Raw genomic sequence first — 25886 nt, 5'->3', positions numbered from 1 at the left:
TGCTGTTGCAAGTTATTCGCCATCCACAGGCACTAATAATTTTCTAATAAAAATTAAATACAAACCATTATTGCAATACCAAATGAGTGGGTGGTAATCTAATTAAAAGTAAGCTGGCATGAGTAGAGATTGGGGCAGCATTACCCATCAAACTCGTCAATTCGAAGAAAAATAAAAAAAAAATCCCAACCACCTGCAGCACAAATTACCGAACACTCAACATAGCTTTGGCTCAACTCAGAGAGACTCTTCAAAGTTCAAATAGCAGCAGGGTAGAATTATAAATAGTAAACAACTAGGATTTGGTATTCTCTCAGAATCAGATTAGTATTTCATAAACTGGTAAAAAGAACTCAAGAATACTTCCAAATTGGTTCTTTACACCCGCAAAAAAGCTTGTTCATGAAGGGAGAAGAAAGTCGCACTGCCTGTGCCACTTTTCACGCTGTTATGCCAGGATTTTCTATGTCAACTTCTCCCATACCAGTGTCTTCCTCCTCTTCACTATCTTCATCACCACTTTTCTCCTCATTGTCATTATGCATGTTAGCCATGTACTCAGCGAGCAGCCTATCATCCCGTTCACTCACCTGCGTCAAATGCACCATATGAGATTTTTAGACAATTCCACGATTTGAGAAGAAAAAAAAATATTAGGGCACATTGTTGGCTGACAAAGTAATGAGTAATGACATCTGAGAATTAATTCAAGCCTCTCAAGGTCCATAGAGCTTTGGAATTTTAGCAAATCAATATTCAAGAGAGAAGACACTCACTGCTCTAGGTTGCTCCTTTACGGTAAGCTTTCCCTTCTGCTTCTCTATTGATTCAGTGCAGGCCTCAACTGCTTTAGTGAGAATTGCTATACCTTGCTCCTGCACAACAGAATTCAAAATTGAAAATAAATGGCTTTCATCATCAAAGTTGGCTAAAATTTTGACTCCATGGCACTATCCCACGGAACTCAAATAGGAAAACAATTCCAAATTGGCCAAGAATTAAAACCAAAACATTTAACAAGAAATTATTTAGTCCCTCCAAATAATGAGCAAAAATTTATGCACGCATTGAAGTCATATTTGACCTAAGTGGTTTGAATAAGAGGGAATGATGGAGCAGATTATCTACACAATCAAAGGATCAAAGCCACAACTCCACAATCAAAGGATCAAAGCCACAACTCAACTGATCTCTTACCAAACTAGGCTTCACCAGATATTCCATGTTGGAGTTATTAAGGATTGTAATTGAGTAAAATAAAGAAGTTGAGAGTAAAACATTATCTCTTCTCATCTCAGGACATAGACATTAAAAGTTAGGAGGCCAACAATTTTAGGTTGACATCAAACTAGCAGTGAGTTATAAAAAAAGGACCAGTGAATGCACAGACATGGATACACAAAAGTTAGCTTCCTGAAATTCACAGCAACAATCATAATGCCAGAACAGCACTGATATGCCAATTATATTCATATAATTGTGCATCCTTTTATATGAAATCTTGCATTGTTTAAGAGTTAATTCGAATTATATGCTGCTTAAAGAGTGTTATTTGCACATTTCAGGTTCCGGAGCATAAATGGAAGAAAAGCAGCTTAATGGATAGGAATAAGCAAGAAATTGGACCCGGAGGGAAAAACCGATCGATCGGCCCAAATGTCCGATCGATCGGATTCTGATTTAGCTGAATTGGACAGTGGAGAATTCCGATCGATCGGGCCAAAATCCGATCGATCGGCCAGAGTAGTCTCGCGAATTTTTAGGCCTTTAAATGTCCGAAATCAACCTAAAGTCAAGAAAGATCAGCTCAAAACGACATCATCCTGTGAGATAAACGACTCTGGGTCATGAGGAGTATAAAAGGAATAAGTTGCTAGGTTTTAAGGTGTGGTTGGAACTTTGGAGAAAGTCTCTCAAGCTTGGACGGCAGCCTTGGGAGCTCAAGCTGGATTTTCAGGGGTTTCATCTAATTTCTTCTCATTTCTTGTATTAAATGACTGCTAGTATGGATTCTAAGATGTATTTCGTGATTATGAGGAACTAATCCTCTAACTAGGGGTCCTAATGGAACCCTTCTTTGAATGTTGAATGAACTTGATTTTTAGTCTTTAATTCCTCTTATTGTTGTTGATTTTCTATGGATACACTTATTGCTTTCAAATGCTTGATCACCATTTGAATGATTTTTAGCTTGAGTTGAGTCCGGAAGGATAGGCCTAAGGTTGCAAGAATCCATAGAAAACATAAGTTGAATGAACCATAGAAATATAGGTTTATGACTTATGCAATTGTTAAGTGATTTCCATTGATCTTAATGGGTTTACAATGTATTAATCCGAGTGTTAGGAATAACCCGGATTTATGTTGAAAACACATTCGATGTATCTAGGAATAGAACATTGAATAGAGTGGGAAATTGATTGTCAACAACTAATTTGAGGATTGAGAGTTAAAGAATCAATGGAGTTCAATTGGATGAGAGGTGGTGAAATTAGGAACCCTAGTGTTTAACTTTCTTGGAAATTAAATTGTGTTTGTTGCTAGTTGATTGTTCAATTTGTTATTTACTTAGTGATTATGCAGTTGCTTGTTAACCTTGAATGACCACAATCACAATTCGCATTGCCAATTAGTGTAATAATTGTTTGAATTGACCTTGAAATTGAATTTGCCAAAATATCCTCGTGGGAACGATACTCTACTCATTCTTTATTACTTGTGCGACTTGTCCGCTTGCGAATAATTTCACAACAAGCACCATTATCTGGACAAAAAGACTGGCTTGCATACACATACCAGAATGCTTTTATTTTAACAAGGTAAACGATAACGTCTTCACATAGGTATGTTAAAATTCAGTGATGAGAATAATGCTTCTTTAGAAAGTTTGCTCATCTGCTGTTCTTAAGCTTGTACATAGAATTTAGGACATAAGCCATTCACACAACAGGACATACAGATCACTTGAAGCAACTCATCATAATGTAGGAAAAGAAGGGAGAAGAACATTTTCACACAAAAAGGTTCGAAACAGGATTATGACAATATCAGCCGTAAGGCAAAGAATATGCAAAACTAAATACTTCCACTCAGCATGTAGCAAAAGTATGCCATACAAAAAAAGACAACCCACAAATATTATCAGACCACATAAGTGCCCCAACATGTACTATAGTCTATAGTCTATACGCCATATCAATATTTCAACAATGCATACTTCAGAACCTCACACCCCTACTTCAAATAATAGGGTAGCAATGCTAGCATTTATAAAACAGTAACAGATAGCACAACAAGCGAAACTGCAAAAGTTCTAAGGTTTAGATCACTTCGTCATCGCTCTTACCTTATCAAGGGTCTGAGTTGTAAGAACATAAAGTGGAGGGGCAACCAGTTTAATCTTCACCGGACAGTCATCATTGCCAGCAGCTTCCGCTTTGCGCATGGCTTCCTGCATATGAAATGTAACTCTGTAAAAAAAATGGAAGACTAATTTGAGACTAAAAATTCCTACCCAAACAAAAACACAATTATCAACTAAGTACAGATCAAGGTTAAGAAATAGATGCAAAGAGAACGCAAGTAAGACCTTAATGTGAAGGACGCCATCAAATTGGAAACATTTCATCTCAATATCAGCCCGAATCTTCAAGGGCTGCGGGGTCATCCTTCGCCTAATATTCTTTATCAATGCATCTTTCACCTCTTCTGTCATAGCAGGGACCACCTTAGTCACCTGAACACGATATGCAGGGGGAATCACTAATGCTCAGAAAGATAAGCTATATAGCATCCCAAATCAAAATCTACCTCCTGTCCATCAGGGCCAATTTCTTTGACTTCACGGGTAAGGGAATTCAAAACTGAATCAGGATCTGTAACAATTGTTTTGAATGCCTGTACATACAATACTTTAGGGTCAAAGCTGCAAGTATAAAAGATAACAGAAAGTCCTGCAAATCCTCACCTCAAAAGCATGACCAAATTTTCGGTACAAAGGCCACCCAACATGAATATACAAATCCTGCAAAATAGACAAGAAATGAGCATAAACTACCAAAACCTTAAGCAGCCGTTATACAAATTGTCTAAACATATGATTTCCCAGAAGGATGAAAAGAAAGCTGGATTGCAGATACGATTAACTGAAAAGAACTTGGCAATCATTATAAATAATTCATGGCAAAGCTAATGCAAGATTCATCAAACATCACTATATACAAGCATATTATTTTTATAATTTGCTCAGCAGGAAAAAAACAGTTGAGACTGATTGACCAGAAAAGCACCAACAACTAAGTTGCCATTGTATAAACGAACATTTAGATCACTGCTTTCTTCCATTGTGACAATATTTACAGATAACAATTGAAAATGTTCAAAGAAGAGGCAGGCGGCAGAAGGATCCTTACAATTGACAATCTTCAAAGAACGAGCAATTGATGGTCAATAGATGTTAACCACACAAGGAGAAATAAGAAACTGTTAGTGTCAATCATATATATCTTCATAGCAAGTTGACTCTGAAGTTTTTGGATTAAGCATTTGAAATACTAGGGGTTTCCTGGGAAATGGCAGACGATTTCCTTTAAAGCCCGGAATTGTTTTTGCATCAGCCAAGAAAGGGAAAAAAAAAACTGTAAACACAATTCCATTGCTTGGAGGATTTGGTGGTTAAGGAACCAAACTGGCAGGGATTAGAGACTCCTATGGGAACAGCCCTAGACACATGCCTTAAAACTGACTAATTTGATAACCCTAATTGAAGCTCTGTTCTAGACTCCACTACCTTTGTCTTATGTGAATACTCAGGGAGGAACCTCCCTTATTTCCTTAATAAATTTCTTTAAAAAATTATTTTTTATGAAACAAACGAATTTAAATAACAATAGAACCCGACAGTGGTGTAGCTTCAATGCAAAAAAAAGAAAGGGTCACAAGAAAAGGAAATTATTACCAAAAAGGACCAAAAACTAATGGTCTACGAGTGATGTCAATTTAACCGGGAAACTAATGGAACCTCTCAGTTAGTTTTATAGTTTCTTTTTATATTTATATGTGTTAAATAGTTGCAGACTTGCAGGTCTTATTTCACTTAGATACATTTTTAAAACTTTTAGGAGAAGGGGTACTTTGATTATGCTCAGATTCACTGTAATAGGCAATGCACAATTCTTCTTATCATTAGCTGTTCTACTAGTATTTTTTTATGACAATTGTGTCGGGTTAAATCCAACTCAAACTCCTACCATCCTAAGGTTCAAATCAAATGCAAAAACTAAGACATTTCATATCAATTCAACAATACAAGTACTCCTAACACACACTTCTTCAGTATTAACCTATACGATTGCAGATAGCCCAAGGCTAATGTCAATTTGAAAAAATACCAGCTCCTAACACACACAACTTCAGTATTAATACATATGAAGTTAAACTTGGATGAAAGTAGTAATAGCAGTAGTACCAGTACAAGCGAGCTCTTGGAGATTTCTACGCTGCACCCTTACAAAATCTATTTAAACGACAAACATTAGCATAGAGTTTTTTTTTTCCCTCCCGAATGCAAAAAACAAGAACCTCAGCTTAGTGCTGAAGTTGTTTCACTGCAGCCTACATCTACCCAATCCCACCTTGTTGGCTTGTATTTGATTTTTTATCTTTAAATTTCCATAGAAAAACTGATAAGAGTAAAATGATTAAAAAATAATAATTGTCTTAGTTGGGGGTTTTTAAGACTTATCACATATCTTATACTATCATTTAGTGTAACAACAAACCATCAATGTATTGTAAAAGAATTATAATATACAAGCCTAATACCATTTTTTTTTCCCAAACACTAGATAGGATTAAATTATACATAAACTTATCCAATGATTAACTTATACATAGGATAGCAAAATTATATTATCCTAGAGCACCAAACAGAGCCCAAGTGTATCGGACCTAACCTCTCTCACCTCCTTCTACTTTTCACCTCATTCTTCTTCTCATCCCTCACAATTTCTTCAAATTATAACAAGATAAGATGCTTGCTCTTCCTGTAAACTGTAACTCACATAGTTCTATTTTTACACCAAAAAATGTGATGTGGGAGCTCTGCCCTAAGTCAATATGCCCAAATCAAACTTCAACTAATCATTAACAACTATACAAGAAAACCAGAAATAAAAAAAATAAAAAATCACAGTTTCCAGGGTCGTTTGCTCTAATACAAATACTAAATTAATAAACACTAAATTCATATGACAGAATTCCAAATTGTTCCTAATTTCAGCCAAGCCAGAGTCACAAATAAACTTCAAGATTACCTCTAAATCAATATTCATGGTCTCGGCCACATGACGCATGATAGAGTGGACAAGCTTGCTTTTATTGTACCTCTCTTCACAGGTCTGGATATCCTCGTCACTGACTCTTCTCTTGCTCAAGTCGATGTAGCCCTTCTCCTTGTCGACACGGAGGACCATGACGGGCTCGATGCGGCCAACCTTAATTAAACTGCTCACGCTACGAATGCGGCGACGCGAGAGCTCGGAGAAGAGGATCATTCCCTCGATGTTGTTGTACTCAAGGAGTGAGACGTAGGCCCCCATATCGGCGATGTGCTTGACCTGGATCATCACCGCCATATCCACCTCCGGGTACCTCGCCTCGTACATGCGGCACTCGAGATTAGGCGCCATGATTCGTTTATGGAAGGGAAAACAAAATTTATGTAGCAATATTAGGGTTCTTGCGAGGCTCTGTAGAGTTTTTGGGGAGCGAGAAAATGTTTGGAGATTTATTAGGGTTTTAGTCGGGCAGATGATTTTACTCCTCTATCAATGCATTAGCGAAAAAAGAAATGAAAACGTATTAATTTAAATAAAATTTATAATTTTATATAACGAAATTATAATTAGTATATAATTATTTTATTTTAGCCACAAAAATCTCCAATAATTAACAGTAACCAAAAATGGGTCATCAAAATACCTATTTTATTACTGTTATAGTATTTTAGTACCTTACTTGATTTTTCAAATAGTCACAACTCCAACCTAAAGAATCAAAAATGAATAACAATTTTTTAAATTCATTTTTAAAAACTCATTTAAATGATTAGGCCATATACGATATTAAGTTGATAAATCAAACTTGGCATAATTACATTGGAGATGCTCTAAATTATAAAAGGTTTCAGCTGATCCAAAAATCGACTTTTAACCTGGCTATTAAACTAGGATATATCATCTCTGAAATTCGTAGATTCAATTATTAATGGCGGATGCATCTTAAAAGCACTTACTTTTTAAACGACAGAACTATTTTCACCCTCAATTTTACTTATTTCACCCCCCTACTCCCCTACTTTATAAAATGATTATCTTTATTTGTCCTTTTTGTATGAAATTCAAAAAGAATCCAGTACTAGACATGTTTTTTCTCGATTTCTTGACATTTCGATAAGCATTTAATATTCTGACACAGTTTGACTGTTTGATGTGCTTTTCAAGATTGATTATCATTTATTCAAACATTTTTTAAAGCATGCATTATCATATGAAGTTTAAGATTTTTATCTCTTATGACGTGAGTTTATGCAAAAAGTCCTATTTTTTTTTTTGAATTTCAGACAAAAAAAAAATGATAGTCCTCAAACGTCCCCCTCTCTCTTATTGATGTGACAAAATAAGAAAGAGAGGGGGACGTTTTAGGGACTATCATTTTTTTGTCATTTTTTGTTTGAAATTAAAAAAAATGATTTTTTTATCTTTTTAATTTCAATAACAAAATGATTATTGATGTGACAAAATAAGAGATGGAGGGACTTTTTGTTTTAATTTCTAAAAAATAGATGATCATGTGATGACTTAGATATTCAATGTAATCTCTCACCACTTTTACAATTATGTAAATTATAATACAATGGTTTTATAAGGGAATATAGAACGTCTACATTGAATGACCTTAAATGCAAACAGATTACCTTGAGTAGATCTGTCTATTTTTTTCTTTGAAGAGGGGATATACTGATGAACAATTGTGTCTACCTGATTCCTGCGAATGAGGAAAATCATGCTGAGCGATCGCGAATGCAGGTGGATTACAACGAGTTGATTTGTCTACTTTATTATTTGAGGAGGGGCGTCCACGAATATTGATCTTCAGAACTAACACGTGAAGTGCAGACAACCATGGTCTTGGTGTTAACATGTTTTCTAAGTGTGGGGCCCTATCCAAGTGATTTGATTGAAAGAATAATGAGTATAATGACACGTGAATATAGGGTTTAGTGGAGGGGGCCCTTATGAGAAACCTATTACGACACTACTAGCTAATTGTACTTTGTTTATGATAAACTATTCAAATTCCATATGATTGTCATCTTTGAATGTTAAATCACCCAAGTTGGACTAGCTATCTAGCTAGCTAGCTAGCATGCTCATAGACACTATCACTACTGCTACCTTTTTTGTTTTTCATTATGAACGATAGTACATAATTTTTTAGGTTCTATTTGAAAGAATAATAAGTACAACACGGCCCGTGAAGTGCAACCATGGTCTTACATTGTTTTATTCGGAAGAATAATAAGTACAAATAACCAAGTGATTTGATTGAAAAAGATATAGAGAGGGGAGTTTAGAAAGTAAAAACAGAGTGTCAATTGCATCACCCTTTTTTAAAAATATCTTAGATACCATCCATAATTTCAATTATGTCTACTTTAAAACACATATTTTTTTTCCAACCCAAACTCTCTCAACACACGGTTCTCCAGGAAAAAAAATTTAGGGTTGTCAAAAAAAACCCATGTCATATCGAACTGATTGATTGGTCGATTATTGTCGAATATACATTAATGAGGACCAACTAAAAAAACCAATCAAACTGACAATCATCTACCAATCAATAAATTAAATTTATGTCAAAAAACCAATTATTGACACCCTAAGCAAATCGAAATGTAGAGACCAATCAAACCGTGAACGCATCCGGGGTGGCCAAAAGCATTATTGAAAGAAACCCAATAAAGAAGACCACAATAACTTTCAAGTTCCTCGAGCATTAATTTGAAACAATCTCGACTTTGTTTGCGAATTAGATCACCTATTCGTTGATTTTCTATTTTCGATTCGCTTCTCCTCGAAACACCAGATATGCGTCACAGTAAAAACAAGTCACAGTATTAGATGTTTGCAATGTGATAAAATCATGCACAAAGCGACATTTACCAACCACATGAACTTTACATATGAGCCAGAAATTATAGGACTCCTTCTCTACCATGCAATATGTTTTAAGTAGTAAAAAATCCTATCTGATAAGAAGGTTCTGCTCAAGAAGAGAGGCAAATTACGACAAGGGCAGGCTGATACAGCCGCTACGTAATCCTATTCCCCATCAAACAACAAAATAATTGAAGGGGGTTGAAATCTGGATCTGATGCCTCATACAAACTTCTCAATCAGATTATGGAATCCAAAAGGCCAACTCATTTTGTGTCAAAAAGCAATGTCCATGTTAGCAATGCAATCAACACAACCCAGAAAGAACTCTGCTAGGCGGAACTGATGCTGGCTGAAAACCCCATTAAGAGTGTAGAGGAAACAAGAATAGTATGTGAGAATTATTCTTCTTTCATTCTTGAACAAACTACAACTCAACATTTTGGGACTGTGCATCATCATTCCCCAGTAAGAAGAGCCGACGGAACAGCAATATTAACTTACTGGTTAGAGATTTCTGCTGTGGTTGTTCCACCTTTACAGTGCAGACTGCGTTATAGTCATGCTCTAGATGAGGAGAAACTATTCTTTCCTGGAAAGAGAACATCTCATTATCATTATCGTCTTCATTTCCAAAAAGAAAAATAAATAAGGGCAACCAATTGAACACTAGATAATAGTACAATACCTTAAAAACTTCAAATGGACAGAAGTCAGCATTATCACAACCCTACTCATGCAAACAGAATGAATATAAATACAAGTCATGCAGGCAAATAAAAGTAATTAATAAACCAATGGAAAATCAGGCCAAGTATGAAGTCCAGAAAAGAGCTTACTGGCATTGGAATGGGATGTTCGTTATGTAGTACTTGTACAAAGTACTTGCTTGACGTGTTGTTAGGACAACTGTAAAGAACCAGCATGTTATTCCCACCAAAAGGTGCTACAATGCTGCACCGCCATTTTCTATTTTGGGGAGGCTTTGGAGGGAGCTGCAGAGGTTCTTCCCTCTGTATTCGTTGGAACTCTGCAACATATAATCATCATCAAAGAACATAGAAAAGAAAACATATAAAAGAAGTAACATCGAGATTAAAAAAGAAAAACTATCATTTAAAAAAAGTGGGAAAATCAAGGATGTCTACAGCACTCACCAGATCCTTCAAGGAAAAGTCCAAGCAGACATGTAAATGGAACCACAGTTTCTGCATGAGCAAAGCGGAGTCTTGCCTTCTCATAACTTCCAGGAGCATGGTTTTCTACAGTGAAAAAAGTTTGTAAAGAAAATATCATAATCCAGAGATATGAGCATGGCTATTACGATGACCAACTTTTTCAGGTTCAATCAATCGGCCTTAACCAATAGACCAAGTTAAGTTCAAAATTGCACGAAAAGTGAAAAACTTGTCTATGCATAGAATTGAGCATTCTTAAGGCATCAAATTGGACCGTTATACTCTATTTAGTATTCTTAGAAGAATATACCTCCATCAGTAACCGAGAATAAACTAAATTTCCCAAGAAACCTATAAAACCCCATTCCTTTTGTCTTTAGGGCAAGAAGAAGAGAAGAGGAAGAGTGTTTGGAAATTAGCAGACCAAACAAGCCAATTATCAGAATGGAGCATGAATACATTGGCAACAGTGATAACCATGAATCCATGATGTAACTTCTAGAAAACTTCAAAGCACAAACCCCGAATTTCAATGCCAGGCTTAGAGTAAGTGGGAATCAACTATTAAACTAGACAGGAAGAAAAAGAAAAGTCAATGATAGGAGGGAATACAGGAAAAATGTATTTATTACATTCTTCTTTGTATTCTACACTAATTTCATAATTCTCCATGCAAAATGATCTGGGAATGGTTTGATCTAAAGCAACAGATATGTGCAGGAATTTAAAAGGAATAAGTATTTAATGTAGCATTCTGTTACCTTCTTTAGCCTTGATGGCTTGCTGCATGGATTGAACAACATCTCTCAGCAATGGTACTCCCATTCTATAGTTCAATGAATTACCATAGCCCTTTAATATAAATACCTCCAAGTCGTCCATCCACTCCAGCAAAGCAACCTATACATGCCCATACAAATACAATTTTGAGAGACAAAAAAATTGATCTAATGCTACTGCTGACATAATCTTTAGAGAAACACCTAAACAAACAAGAAGTATATGAATTATTCTTCAACTTAACATCTATAGCTTGCCAGCTATCAGCATAACCATGTATCCCTTATATGAAACAAAATTACAAGGAAGAGAGAATGCTGAAAAAAATTTATTCGCCGATTAACAAGCATCACAATCAGCAAAATAAAAGATGAAGAACACAATCTTCTCTCATCATAAAATCAGAACTCCAAAGCACACACAAGATGTTAATTTTCTGTCAGGGAAAATCAGTCCACAAAGAAACACGAATAACAACTAATTATGCATTTTAGCTCGTAAAAGAAAATATAATACTGGTTACCTCAGAAGGGCTGAAGAGACCACAAGCTTGATCAGTTATATCAAGCAAGGAAGCTTCCTGTCAAAATAAAAGTCCAGTAGGATGTTGCAAAAGATGAATATCTCAGTCAAACAAGCAACAAATAACAGATGTAGAACTCATAAAAAGATAGAATTTATTTGCCAACAGAGGCCGAAAGAAAGTACAAACCTGCTTGCACAGAAACCAGAGAGAAGAAATATCCTGCCTAGTGAAATTCAGCTCATATCGCCTTGCCAAAGCAGTGGTAATTTCATCCAGTACAGGTTCCTTAAGTCTATCAACAGCAGGTTCGTGCTTTTTCCTATAAATCTGCATCAATACATCAAAGCAATTACTCAATAATGTGGAGCCCTTGAACAATATGAAGACTTTACCAGATTGATTAAGTGATTGCTTCCACATTCCCCAATTTATAGCTTGCTAGAATTTTAAGTAGCCAAAACCAGAATGCAGCAATAGCATTTTACATCTCAAACAGAAAAAAAAAAAGAAGAAGAGGGGACATACCTTGTAGTTCTCACAACAATCGAAAAACCTCAGCATTATGTCACTAGCACGGCTTTCACTAGTAACTGCAAAAGCTCGATGACGCTCTTGGCCAAGAGTGCCTTTCTCCCTAAGGAAACCCATGCCAAATGCAACTGCGCTAGCCGATGCACGAGGAACCTATATCCTCATCAAAGAAGATAAAACAGTTTAAGTTCCACAAGGGGTGAGGGAAGAGTTAACAAGAAAATGATAAAAAACCTTGACCAATGTCATGCCATAGTGATGCAACAAAAATTTATACACACAAAACAAGGCTAAAGCAACGGGACACCAGAATGTAGTGCAAGTAGATCTCCAAAACCAATTTTCTTGGATTCATGTAGTCGATGCCAAATTGTTTGGGATAAAGAGCTTAGATGATGGTGATGAAATAAATCTCCGAAATGAGAGAAATGTGGGAGATATAGTAATTTGCCATGAATGACAAATCTAAACTTCATCATGCCACAAAGCTAAAACAACATTTCATCACAATGAGTCCTTTTTTCCTTTCTAAGAAGAACAACTCGAACTAACCTGGGTTGCTTTTATTGCACATACTTCAGGGTGGTATTCCTCGTTAAATAACTCTGGAAACCTTTCTCTAGTTCTGATTCCAAGATCATACAACTCTTCTTCTCCTTTTCTAATCAATTCTCCACCTTTCAGTTTTCCTTTCCAAGGAGATTTCCATCCCCGTAACCAGGCAGGAACTTTCTGCAGAGACAGTTTGTGTTCTTCAGCATCTCTTATAAGGACTTCGAAACGTGTAGCCAAATTGTTTAACTCTCGGATTCGCTTTTTGGTAGGAGAACGAGTTCCATGTCTTGCCTGGAAATATAAAATTGGAATTCTTCTTAAGAAACAAATAAAAAAAAAAATTAAAACAGCATATATATTAACACTCTTATGTCCCAGCAAAACTCAACATAGAACGTACAAGCAATCTGCTTACAAGGTAAATTGAGCAGAAGAGTACTTGGAATACTTAGCAAAAGCACTTCTGAATTTCTTCTTTCAGAAAGAAAATGGCCTGGCCTAGTTTAATAATTTGTATGAGAATGCCTCTTTCTGATGGATCCACACCTCAAAACTTTATTATGCATTACAATTTAGAACATGAGTGTTCACAAATCAATCGTTAGCCTGTGTCCCTAGCTACTACACTAAGGTTTGAGGAAGGATCTGCACAAGGAAGAGGAAAGATTTGAATATAAACTAAACCGACTCAATTAAGTCAGTCTAATTTCTTTTTCAAAGTAGAGTAGTAGTTATGCAGAGCTGCCCACATTTTGACTAACAAGATTTAAGCTACTTACTTTATAACATGTACAAAAACAAAATATGTGCCTAATTTTCCTGACTATGACAAAGAACATCTTTGAATTGTAAGTTTCAAATATCTGATTAATACTCATCCCAATGAGCTCAACCATAGTTCAGATGATAATTTACCTAAAAAAATGCAATGAAAACACAACCATCTGGCGACTGCTCTAGAATAACGAGTATGTTCCACACAAATAAGGGGAGAAATTAAGCTAAAAATTCTTAAAATGGCATAATTAAACAAAATAGATAATGAATGATAATCCATATGCATTGTCTCACGTCATAGCTCAACCAAGCAGTCTACCCTAATATAAGAGTGAAAAAAAGTTGTTCCTGAAATAATCGCTAGGATTGCACTTTGCTTTGCACAATTGCACACCTCTGAACAGTGCCACCATAAAAATGAAAGCAATATACATGTTAAACAACATAGCTTAAGATATGCAATGGCAAAAGATTTTAGACACTTTCCTCTCATCAATTATTAGAGACTGAACAACTGCGAAAAACAATGAAACATAAGGCTTTGCGAAAGAATAAATACCACAAGATTTAAGTGGATAGGAGTACATTGATCGGGAATATCAGAAGGAACAAACGAATTGTCTGCTATATCTTTTACAGCAGCATATCTGCAAGAAAAATAAAATAATACTGTATCAAATTAGCATGTATTTTTAAAATAAAATAAATTTTTTTTAAAAAAAAACTAGCAATCTGGTATCGTTAATTGCTTTGTCCAACATCAAAATATAACAATGCGTTCTTCCGATTTCTGCGAAAACCAAAGCAATAACGGCAATTTCACAGATCACAATCTGCTTCAGACAGTGTAATTACTAACATTTATAAATCTGCTAACAATTAAACCGGCAATCAATCTACAGCGGACAAAAAGAGAATAAAGAGAGACCTGGTGACGGTGGAGAGGTGTTGCCGAATATCAAAGCTTTGATCGTCCATTGAATATGTGAAAACAGTTAAAAATGAAAAGAAAATAAATAAAGCAGCCATGGCCGTCTTCATTTCCCTCACTGTGACTCTGCCAACAAACGATCTCTGTCTCTCTATTTGCAACCCTGAGAAACAAACTTCGAGTTTGCTCTTGAAAACTCGAAAGAAAAGCTCGATACTCTGCTTCGCGGCGCAGATAAATCGATTTGCATTCCGTGTGGGTTTTGTAAAGTTTTCGACTTAAGACGAGAATGGAGTCCGACCCATCACAGAGTGACACCTATTATTTAACAATAATATATTAATATACCGAACCCAAAAAATTAAATAAAAACAATTGACGTAATTGTCTCTTTTTTTTTTTTATAAGAAAATTTTCATTAAAAAAACAACACTACAATAGGTGAAATTGATCCTTCGTAACAAGGGGCTCAATTTCAGGAGGATAAGAATTTGACCACACTGATCGAACTCTAACCTTCTTGACCATTCTCGCAAGAGAATGAGCTACAACATTACCCGAACGAGGAGAGTGTTGACATTGAGACACCCCAAGGCGGCACATGATAGACTTAGCTTCCTTAACAAAGTGGCCCATTCGTGAGTCTAAGAAATCATCTGTTTGCAAAGCCCTTACAACATTGGAGGCATCCAACTCATTAACAAAGTCTCGAAACCCAGCTGCTTCAAGACATCGGAGAGAACACGTGACAGTGAGAAGCTCAGCAAACATAAGATCAACACGAACCATAACAATCTCAGAAAGACAAAACAGAACTCTGCCATGATGATCCCATAGGACAGCACCAACTCCTATGCCTCCACACTCCCGAAAGATAGCTCCATCAACATTCAATTTTAATCTATCATAAGAAGGAGCCAAGCAGCCCGTATTCCTTACAATGTCCTCTTGTGGACCAACTCCTCCACCATTTCGTGTAGCCACTGCAGAAAGAAATTCATTGGTGAACAGCCACACCTTTTGGAGGATATCATCATGGATAAAAGCCTTTCCTTCATGTATAGTAGCATTATGAGCATGCCATAAAACCCATATCACCGTAGCAATAGTTACTAAGTCAGAATGTGATCCATTACGAAAAGCAGCAGCCACCCAATCTGGGAAATTCAGATGCTTATCCACCCAAAGATCTGCAGTAAGGGGAATAGAATCCCACACACGGGCACCCAAGGAGCATTGTATAAACACATGCTCAACATTCTCCCATCAAACCACCACAGCCAAGACAGCCCGAAAAATTCCCAACATGATGCTTTAGCAGGTTTGAATTAGTAGGGAGGGCATTATGTACTGCAAACCACAAAAGATGTCAAATTTTTACAGGGACACCAATTGCCCATAACCTTTCCCAAGGAAAGCCCGACCCGTCACTAAATGAGCTAGTCGCCACCGATTGATTCTTCCAATTCATTGCTTGATGATAGGCACTCTTCACTGAGTAACGACCACTAGATTCCCAATGCCAAATTCTTTCATCCACCATTCTTTCCCGAGGCAAAGGGATAGAGAGAATTGTCTCCGCTTCAAAAGGTAAGAAAATGGAACGAACACGTACATCATCCCATGTCCTTGAGCTGTCAATGATCAAAGAATTAACACTGTTATCACCAATTCCAGCAGGTAAAGGAGAGATCGGTTTAAAACTGTGTAGGGTTGGAAGCCACGAATCCACTCCAATTTGTATTCCCACTCCACTACCAATCCTCCATCTAACACCCCTACGCACCAATCCGATAGATTGCCAAAGACTTCTCCAAGTATACGACGGATTTGTTCCAATGCCCGCTTCGAGAATATTGCATGTCGGGAAATAGCAAACTTTGTAAAGCCGAGCCACTAATGAGGTAGGAGATTTCAACATTCTCCAAATATTTTTCCCGAGTAGAGCATCATTAAAACACTCCAAGTATCTAAATCCCAAGCCACCATTCTTCTTAGAATTCGTCAAAGAGCTCCAGCTGGCCAAATGAATTTTCCTCTGCCCCTCTTTGGAGCCCCACCAAAAACCAGCCATCTTTTTCATAATCCATTGTGAAGTAGATCTAGGCAGTTTAAAACAAGACATAGCAAAGGAAGGAATTGCTTGAACTACGGGTTTGAGCATAACTTCCCGCCCACCACGAGATAAAAACTTCTCATTCCACCCATATAATCTTCTTGAGACATGGTCCCTAATAAAATTGAACACCTCCCTCTTCGAACGTCCGATTAGAGCCGGCAATCCCAATACCGCTCATGAGATTTTGCCACAGAAACTCCGAGAATGCAGGTAATCTCCCTCACAATGAAAGTAGGCACATTCCGACTAAAGAACACATTTGACTTCTGAATATTCACAAGCTGTCCAAAGAGTCTCTCGTAACGATAAATAACATCCAGTAGCCCTCTACACTCGACCCCATTTGCACAACAAAAAAGCAAAGAATCATGAGCAAAAAATAAATAGGTGATCCGAGGTGCCTCTCGCGCTACACGGACGCCATGAAAAACATTATTGAGATGAGCAGATTCAAGCATTCTAGACAAAGATTCAACACAAATTATCAATAAGTATGGCGAAAGAGGATCCCCTTGACGCAATCTCCTCTAAGGTCTCCAAGAGCCATGGGATTTCCCATTAATAATCATAGCATAATGAACCGACTGAATGCACTCCATAATTATACTAATCCATTTGCCATGGAACCCCATTGAGACCATTACTGATTTCAAAAAACCCCACTCAACTCGGTCATACGCCTTTGTCATATCCAATTTTAAAGCCATATAGGGGTCCAGTCCGGTACAATGAGATTTGAGGTGGTGCATGACCTCAAAAGCTATCAAAATATTGTCTGTAATAAGGCGACCTTTGACAAAAGCACTTTGTGAACTAGAAATTAGCTGCGGCAGTAAAGGCTTTAAACAATTTGCCAACACCTTCGAAATCACCTTATATAAAACATTGCATAAGCTAATAGGCCTAAACTCTGTCACCCGCTTTGGATTTGGCACCTTCGGGATCAAACATATATGAGTATCATTCACATGGTTTTTCATCTAACCTGTTTCGAAAAACTCCTGCACCAATGAATCTTAAAATGTTAGGTTTTTTATTTTTTATTTTTATCTTACAATAGAAGCATCACACATGCACCATGCATGCATCTCATAAGGAATGAACCATTGACCACCGAGTAGAAATACAAGAATAGGAACCAATTAAGCTGACATCCGACTTGTTTTGTTGGGGTTCGATGTAAAGATGGTTGGTCTTTTGATAGGGGGTTTCTACATTAAGGATTAGGGCAACAAGGGGTTCTTGTTGTTTTTTTGAAAAGCCAGGAGAAAATTCCTGGGATGTCATTCGTATAAGCTGTAAGCCAAAGAAGAACTTACACATGGTGATTGAAAATCACCACACAATACAAAGACAAAGTCTTCGAATAAACACAAGAGTGGACTAAACAATGAGCCTCCAAAACAAAGCCAAGGCTAAGAAAACTAACTCTCCTTCTTTCTATTAATCACATCCATCAAACACTCTGGACCCTCCTCAAACCAATATCTCTGTTCATTTGACTGCAGAGCCACCTTTAGCATGCAATCTTTACCGTGTGACCAGGGGCCAGGCCTCCCCTGGATTTTGGAAAAAAAAGTTAGCAATTATATATAAATCTTGTACATTACATGTTAATATTTACCAGTTGGTCTAGTGGCATCCCTTGTCGTCTTTTATATCATGGTGCTGAGTTCAATTCTTAACTCTAGCATATCTTTCTTTTTTTCTTTTTAAACCCTCTTCTCCTTTTACCAGCATTTCTCTCTTTTTTTAAACCTACAAATGTTTCTTTCTTTTTTTAAACCTATTCTTCTCCTTTGACCCATATTTCTTTCTTTTTTTAAACCTCCCAACATTGCTTTCTTTTTTTAAATGCTACCGTTTTATTGTAAGTGTCATGGCTCATATTCGAGTGCGACTTCGAGGGGATTGAGGTCCGAGAACTGAGGAGCATATGAGGTTAGGGTCTTTGTAAGTACGTGGTCTTTATGCATTCCGTGAAGTTTTTGTTTTTCACTTTAATTTTGCTATATAATCAATGAGAAATTAGTTAACTTTTCAATAAATAACCCTTAAAAAAAATTCGAGGGCGCTGCCCCCAAACCCTAGCCAACTTTTCACCCCCTCACGAAAATTCTTTGTTATGCCCCTGCGTGTGACTCTTTGGGTTTCCATAAATATTTTGCTCATCGTAATTATCTCTGACTTTTGCTTGCAGTCGTAATATTAGCATCAAATTTACTTTGATATCCCTCAACATTTATCTCCAAGATTTTAGGAAATACCTTTGCTACAATAACATTTTCCATGGATTGGACCTCTATTCTCTGATTCCTTGTCATATTTGCATTAATCATGATTCCATTTGGAGATAAGTCACTCCCTTAAAAGTTTTTTTTCCCCCTAATAAGGACACTCCAATAAGTTTTATTCCATAAGGTTCATAAAGGATTAAAACTTATAAACATTTATTTTATTGATAAAAATACCCTTATCTTCCTCATATGACACCCAAATATGAGCTTCCTCCTCCGACAACCATTCCGGCTAGCCAATAAGTGGGAATGGTGCACCTAGGTCTAGGTTACACTCTCGTGGTGGTGGCTTGTAGCGGTGGCGTCTCCGACTGTTGGATCGGAAACTTTTCTTACGGTTACCCGCGACTTCAAGGTCAAATTCTAGTGGAACTAGCAGCAGACACGCGACAAATGATGGTTGCGGGTTGGTCGTGGTGTTTCGGTGCTTCTTTTTGATTCGTCGACGGCATTGATCGGTGACCGTCCGACCGTCCACCATACCCACGGATATGGTAATTTGTTATCTATTTCATATATTATCTGCTCATATGCTATCTATTTCATTACTTGTTCTTATTGGAACACAATTTGTCCTTATGTGTAAAAAGTCCTTTCTAAAATTGAGTCTATCTCGTCAATTTACACTTTTTACGAGATACCACTTTGACTATTTGGGTTTCCATTACTATCCTGCTCCTCATTTTTCACCAGAACTAGCATTCCTCTAGCAGTTATTCTCATTTGTAGAACCTGAATAACATCACCTCAACAACGATGCTCTCATCCAGCTACCATACTCCATATGTGCCTCCTTCTTATGTAGTCAACCAGATATAACATCTGAGAAACCCCCTTTATCATGTAAGATACACTTACATTTGAAACAAAATTTCAATAGGAATTCATAGAGAAAACCAACTATGATAGATCTATCTAGAAAATCTATGATTTTTCCTCTGGGTAATGGTTTGAGGAGTGATATACATACCCAAATACATAAATGGTACCCCATCCAAGGCCATCCTTCTGGGTATTAACTTCAATACATTCACCAATTGAATTGCTAATAAGGTTACCTACCTTCTCCGACGTTGTTGCTATTAACAAGTTATGGATTTGGACCCAAAACAGTTTGAATTAAACAAGATCTGCCATAGGGGGGTCTTACCTTGCATTTCCTGTATAATCAGAAGATGTTTATCAAACAACCATGGTTTTCCTTTTAAGTATCTTCTGCTTATCCCTTTCATTGTCAAAGACATTTGCAAATAGATTATCACCAAGTTCTTGAAAATTTGGTTGAATACTCAGCCTCGAAATCTTTTTCATTGTATTTGACAAAACTTTTTTAGAAATGACTCTATCATGATGTAATCTCCCAAGGAGACTAAGCATAATTTTGGTTGAGGGGACCTCTAGATCTTCAGTATTGAGATGATTCCTTGCTCTTAGACACCCGTGAGATCGAGATAACTCCATCTTTGTAAGCTCACCCATAGATGGATCTATAAATTAAACTTAACTGTATGAGAATATACAAAAGACTTGAAACCCTTATCACTCAGAAAAAATAGATACCTACTTTTATTCGAGAGAAAAATATGTAATAAGGTATGTAAATGACTTTTAGAGTATGTATATTACAATTTACAATCTCCATTATAGAACTCCTTGTTGCACAATCTTCACCATGGTCTTTGACATTATTTTATGGGCATCCTGAATCATCTAAATAGAAGCAGTATTGACAACTACTACGATATTTGGCTATTACAATGCATTATCCTTGTCTTTGTATAGGAAAATTTAATGCTATCACAAGTTCTTCTAAATAATTTAATGACCGGTGAGCATTCGACGGTTGACTGGCCAGAATATGACCATAGTGATATATTTGTTAAAATTTAGAACGTTGAGTGATCTAATTACAAACTTTTTGAAGCTAGTGACCTAATTGCAAACACCCCATCTTTCAGTGGTCAATTTCCACTTAACCCCTTTAAATTGTGAGGTCTACACAATTTAAAGACAGTAATATATATATTGTGATTCTCAGGGAATCCTTCAATAGTAAAAAGGGGCAAAAAGGGTGTTCATTGCCGTTGGTCTAGTTCCCTCTTTTTTTTTAACACTCTTTCTCTTTCCTTATGTGATTCATATATATGGAATCAAAATTGAATTCGTACATTTATATTATGTCTTATGAACTTTGTTGGAGTGAATTTTTTTTTAAACTTTTGGGTGTAAACCAACAGTTATTCATATATATTTCCCTTCCTGACCCCTTGTTGGAATTGCTCTGACTTGATTGTGGGTTTTACAAAATGTTCGGGTTCTAATTGTTTTTATCTTCTTGAGTACTAAAAATTTAGAAATGTTTTTTGAGATTATTAATTTATAGCTTGATTGCTTTCATGATACAAGTGAAGTTATTCATTTAATATTAATAAGTTCAAGATTGCAATTGTATCCTCAAAATCAAACAATCACAAAGCTGGTTTGGATATTTTCGATAAAGATTTAGATTTTGACACCAAGATGAAACCCTCCCATCTGAAAACCAAAGATTTTAGGATTTCAGTTGAAGCTACCAAAGGAGATGAAGTCTAAGATTTTATTTGAGCCTGTCGGAAACGGTAAGCATTGACTTACAATCCAATACACAAATAACCGTGTTTGTGAGTCCCAGTTAAGGCTACTAGCGGTACGGTAAAATATCGATTATCGTACCGTCATCGATCGTTTAGTTACCGAAATTTAGGCTGCAGTGGTATACCTTTACCAATTCTTCGGTATGGTAAATTTACTGATGACTTTGGTACTGGTAACTGTAATCAAAATTTAGCAACATAAAATTTATCGATTATCGACATATATATTAAATATATATTATTATTTTAATTTTAATTTTATTGAATTATGACCATTAGATTGATCTAATTTAATCTAGATCATTGATTATTTTTAAGGTTATCATTTAGGATGAACTATGAAGGATATGTTGCTTATGTAGGAGAAAATCCATTTGTTTAGGCCTCCATTTTTTTTAAATTTCTATTTGTATTCTATTTGAGGTATTCAATGACAATTTGTAGTATTTAATTGTTAGTATCGTACTCAATTGTGTGGAATTGTACTGGATGGATGTTGGTACAAGACAAGAGACATTGGCTTGCAGAAATGCTAGGATTCTTCCTTCCATAGCGTTCAATCACATTAGTTTTCCGTTGGGTTAATACAACATATGGTCACTGAAAAATCATCAATTTTCCAATTTCATCACTGAATAGTCAAATGTTCCAACTTGGTAACCCAAAGTCTAAATTTGTTCCAAGTAGGTCACTCAGGCAATTTTTGATGATTTCGGTTAGTCAACTTGTCCACGTGGCAAGTTGGCCATTAAATACACAATTTGACGTGGAAAGAAAATTCCAACGTGATATTGGCCGAATAGTCCTGTGTGGACGAATTGGCCTTGGCAGTGCAGGTATTGAGATTACATCGTTGGTTGGACCTTTGAGAAATCTCTCCAGAATTTTTGATAATATTGTGGCTATTTATTCTTTTGATGACACCAACCATGATTTCTTTACAACTATGAGTGCTGCTCTCCATTCTCAGCAAGTAAGACAGGCAATCATTGATGTGGGATTTGTTCGAGTGCCTAAACAACCAGCTCAATGTTATCGAGGGTGAGGAGAGAGATTTAATCGATCAAACATTTCGTACCCATCCAGATTATTTTGCTATTGTCTACAGGGTAAAATTTAATCAATTACTTTTCATTTAAACATGTCTAACGTTTAATCACTGACGGATTGACATTGTTTATTAATAGTTGGCATATGAGTTGGATATTCCCATACTTCAAATATGACTACCCCTTATTTGATCAAAGGTATACTCCCCTTGTGTTATCTTGTATGTGCATTTGTCGTATGATGTTACGTAGCTGAATTTTGATGGTTTGAGAGTTGTATGCTTATGCTTATGCTTATGCATTTATCATACTTATGCTTATGTGGTGGACATGGGCCATAGTTTAGGGCTTATTATTATATACATTTCCTTGCTAGTAAAGTTATTATTATATTGCATAGTATGATAGAATAAGATTCTATGAATACAGAAGAGGTAACTGTGGCACAAATCGAACAAGGTTTTATGAAGACAATCAAATAAACTATGAGAAGTCAATTGAGTTGATTAAAGGAGGAAATTGTGGCTCAAGACCAGCAGAAATAATCAAGGGAATGGAGGTTATGAATCAACAAGAGCATTAATAGAATAGAGAGAATCATTTTATTGTTTCTCACATGTGTGCGTTGTCTCCTCGCACGACACCCTTCAACGACGACTTTCTCATCATTGTCTCACCTGAGTAAGAATCAACTCATCTTCAAATGGCTAAGTCATCGATGATGATATTTTTTTGTATTTTGGGTTTTTCATATCTATATACTTCACGATCTGGTTTGAAGTTGTTACTTTATGAGATCAATGGTATTGGTCATTTTCTATCTGGTTTGTACTATATAATAGATTGTTCATAGACGTTGGAGAGAGCCTTTAGGTTTCCAAAGGCTTTTGTTACTCTACCACGAAATTTTTATTCTCAATTTTCTCTCTCCTCTGGAATCATATTTTGCATCCAATAAAAAACATCATCATTTTCTATTACTGTATTTTTTACTGCATTGGAGGTCATATTTTGTGGTTTAGGGGAGCAAAATAGCAATTAGGCCATTTTGTTCACCATTTGCTTCTTCCGATGGAGATGCTCGACCATGAGACGAAATGACCTCCAACTCATTAACAAACAGGGTAACAAAAAATGAAAATGAAGATCCCTTCTCTTGGATGCAAAATTTGATTTCAGATGAGAGAGAAAGTGGAGATACAAAATGACAAATAGGTCCAGAAAGAGAGTTTGATTGAAAATATTGGATATGAGCTTTTTATAATGGGATAATTTAAATGGGATTGAGAAATAGTTACAAAACAATAAATAAATGGTGTTTTTAATATATATATTTTTTTGAAAAAGATCATAGAACTGATTGTATTAAGTTACCCAATAAATTAGGCAATTGATACATGTACGCAATCGAGCCACATAAAGATGGAGTATAATCAAGATGACTAAAAAAATCAGAAAATTGAAAAATAAAAACACAAAGGGGTGCCCGGGGTCTGCTGTAAAAAATTTACAGCAGACCACACCGTAATTTCATCGGACGGTGAGATGTGATCTGATTTAATCTAATGGCTGTTATTTTAAAGGCTCATAAATATTAAATAAATCTACATATTCTGTCCTCTCTCTCTAACTCTCTGGTTCTTTCTCTCTCTCTAATATTCTCTCTCAAAAATGAAAATAGATAAAGCCCCAATTACTCCATATTTGCAAACCCTAAAACCAAATCGAACACATAAATAATATAGCAAGTTCAATGATGATGTAGAGGGAGACAAAGAGATGCCACCGCTTCACCGCTTCACGAGATTGTCACACTGTAGTCAAGGAGGGAGCTGCAGACCACTTTTTCAGTGCTGAAAGAGATAAAGAGGACCTTGCATTGCAGATCTGCTTTTTTTAGTGGCCAAGAAACAAAATTTTAAGACCAAAAATTAGATCTTTTTTTTTGCAGAGCTGCTTCTTTTCTTCCAATCTGTCTCTCGATGTAGAAGCAATGGAGAAGAAAGAGAAGATAACCCAAATGGAGAAGAAAGATTGAGGGAAAATACACGTTATGGTTATCCAAATAACCCAAATTACTAGAGAGACTCACCGTCGTCATCAACTCGATGAAGATAAAATGCAAGAACAAGGCTTGCCTGAGGAAGAAGTTGCAGAAAAGGGAAAGGAAAGTGTCTCTCTAGTGAGAATATTAGTGAGAGAAAATGAAAAGAGTATTTTTGTGCCTTTAAAACACTAGCCGTTAGATTGAATTAGATCACATCTCACCGTCCAATGAAATTACGGTGTGGTCTGCTGTAAAAATTTTACAGCAGACCCCGGGCACCCAAACACAAAGACTCCCATCACCAGACACTCCCAAACGACTATTGAATGATGCGGTATTCCATTAGACTATGCCAGGTAACAAAGACTTCATAGAAAAACCAACACACAGATTACAACTTAGATCTACTACAAGGATCTTGCCTTCCCCTTCAACAAGAGAGGCCAATGTCTCTCGGATATGAAAAATCTCATCACTATAAAATGAAATATATGTCGTCGGAGCACGCCAGAAACGTCGATGAATAAAGATCCGTGATTGATGGAGGAGATCTATAGTCGGAGAAGAGAAACCCTATAAAATCCTCATTCAACACAAAAACATAAAAAATTAAACAGATCTAGATTGAGAAAAGACAGATCAAACCCATGAGAGGATGAGGAGAAGGGGTAGGGAGCAGGAGAAGATTCGGATCTCTCCTCCTCCCCAATTGGTTGTGAAGATGAGATGACGGTTGAGAGGTGTTTTTTTTCTTCCGAAACAACCTATTCCGATAATTTTACTTATCTAAATATCGGCTGTTTTTAATATTTGATTTTGTTAGATCATCAGAGAATAAGATATAGGCATAATCTAAGTCTAAGCTAGACTACACATGCAAAACACTGAGAATATTTGTCTTTTTATTTACGTGAGAATATCATCATTATCACAATAATCAGACTATATTATTATGTAAGCAATGTATAATATTTACTTTATATTAAAAAAAAAAAGTCCACCAAAGAAAATTTGTGAGAATCATTGTTTAACAGTGTTCACGCGTCTTTCCTTACCAATAAAAAAGCCGATGTTCAGTGTTCACACCTAGTTTTGGTCTGCATTGTGGCTTCCCATCTGTAAAGCAGAATATACGTCAAGTGGGGGGAGCTATACGAGTGAGCCAATGGAGATGAAGCGGTCATCTTCTTTTGTTTTACTTTGTTTCTTTTCTTTGACCATAGACAAAGTTGTAGTAATATTTTA

The 25886-nt window shown here is 36.3% G+C and overlaps 2 protein-coding genes across 3 annotated transcripts; both read right to left on the bottom strand.

Moving 5' to 3' along the window:
• Positions 1-205: 205 nt before the first annotated feature.
• LOC120015785 (eukaryotic translation initiation factor 2 subunit alpha homolog) lies at positions 206-6832 on the bottom strand. Its single transcript, XM_038868338.1, has 7 exons — positions 6315-6832; positions 3968-4024; positions 3811-3897; positions 3590-3736; positions 3347-3451; positions 777-875; positions 206-590 (listed from the first exon to the last, which is right to left on the bottom strand). Exons 1-7 carry the CDS (start codon positions 6687-6689, stop codon positions 441-443), a joined length of 1020 nt encoding a protein of 339 aa, XP_038724266.1. The 5' UTR covers positions 6690-6832; the 3' UTR covers positions 206-440.
• Positions 6833-9150: 2318 nt separating this feature from the next.
• Positions 9151-14766, bottom strand: LOC120014063 (multiple inositol polyphosphate phosphatase 1-like). Of its 2 annotated transcripts, XM_038865992.1 has the most exons (12): positions 14494-14766; positions 14125-14212; positions 12786-13079; positions 12228-12386; positions 11889-12029; positions 11700-11756; positions 11158-11296; positions 10376-10480; positions 10058-10248; positions 9907-9948; positions 9723-9810; positions 9151-9570 (listed from the first exon to the last, which is right to left on the bottom strand). In XM_038865992.1, the coding sequence occupies exons 1-12, from the start codon at positions 14604-14606 to the stop codon at positions 9551-9553; spliced, it is 1437 nt and encodes a 478-aa protein (XP_038721920.1). In that variant the 5' UTR covers positions 14607-14766; the 3' UTR covers positions 9151-9550. The 2 variants fall into 2 exon arrangements, with proteins under 2 accessions (XP_038721920.1, XP_038721919.1); XM_038865991.1 differs by having other exon boundaries at positions 9151-9810.
• Between the last annotated feature and the right edge of the window lie 11120 nt (positions 14767-25886).

Source organism: Tripterygium wilfordii, chromosome 14 (assembly GCF_013401445.1).
Source record: "Tripterygium wilfordii isolate XIE 37 chromosome 14, ASM1340144v1, whole genome shotgun sequence".
Taxonomy (NCBI): Eukaryota; Viridiplantae; Streptophyta; class Magnoliopsida; order Celastrales; family Celastraceae; genus Tripterygium; species Tripterygium wilfordii.
The sequence above is the reverse complement of the archived record's forward strand: the minus strand, read 5'-3'. Positions and strand labels throughout refer to the sequence as shown.

What these genes read in the sequence shown, in the direction of transcription:
- LOC120014063 (XM_038865991.1), bottom strand. Translation starts at nt 14,606, where the DNA reads ATGAAGACGGCCATGGCTGCTTTATTTATTTTCTTTTCATTTTTAACT. An exon ending in GTCTCTTCAGCCCTTCTGAG is followed by an intron (nt 11,297 to 11,699) that starts GTAACCAGTATT and finishes GGGCATGTATAG; the next exon opens with GTTGCTTTGCTGGAGTGGAT. An exon ending in AGCCATCAAGGCTAAAGAAG is followed by an intron (nt 10,481 to 11,157) that starts GTAACAGAATGC and finishes TTTTCACTGTAG; the next exon opens with AAAACCATGCTCCTGGAAGT.
- LOC120015785 (XM_038868338.1), bottom strand. Translation starts at nt 6,689, where the DNA reads ATGGCGCCTAATCTCGAGTGCCGCATGTACGAGGCGAGGTACCCGGAG. An exon ending in AATTTGGTCATGCTTTTGAG is followed by an intron (nt 3,898 to 3,967) that starts GTGAGGATTTGC and finishes TTGTATGTACAG; the next exon opens with GCATTCAAAACAATTGTTAC. An exon ending in CAACTCAGACCCTTGATAAG is followed by an intron (nt 876 to 3,346) that starts GTAAGAGCGATG and finishes TCTGTTGTGCAG; the next exon opens with GAGCAAGGTATAGCAATTCT.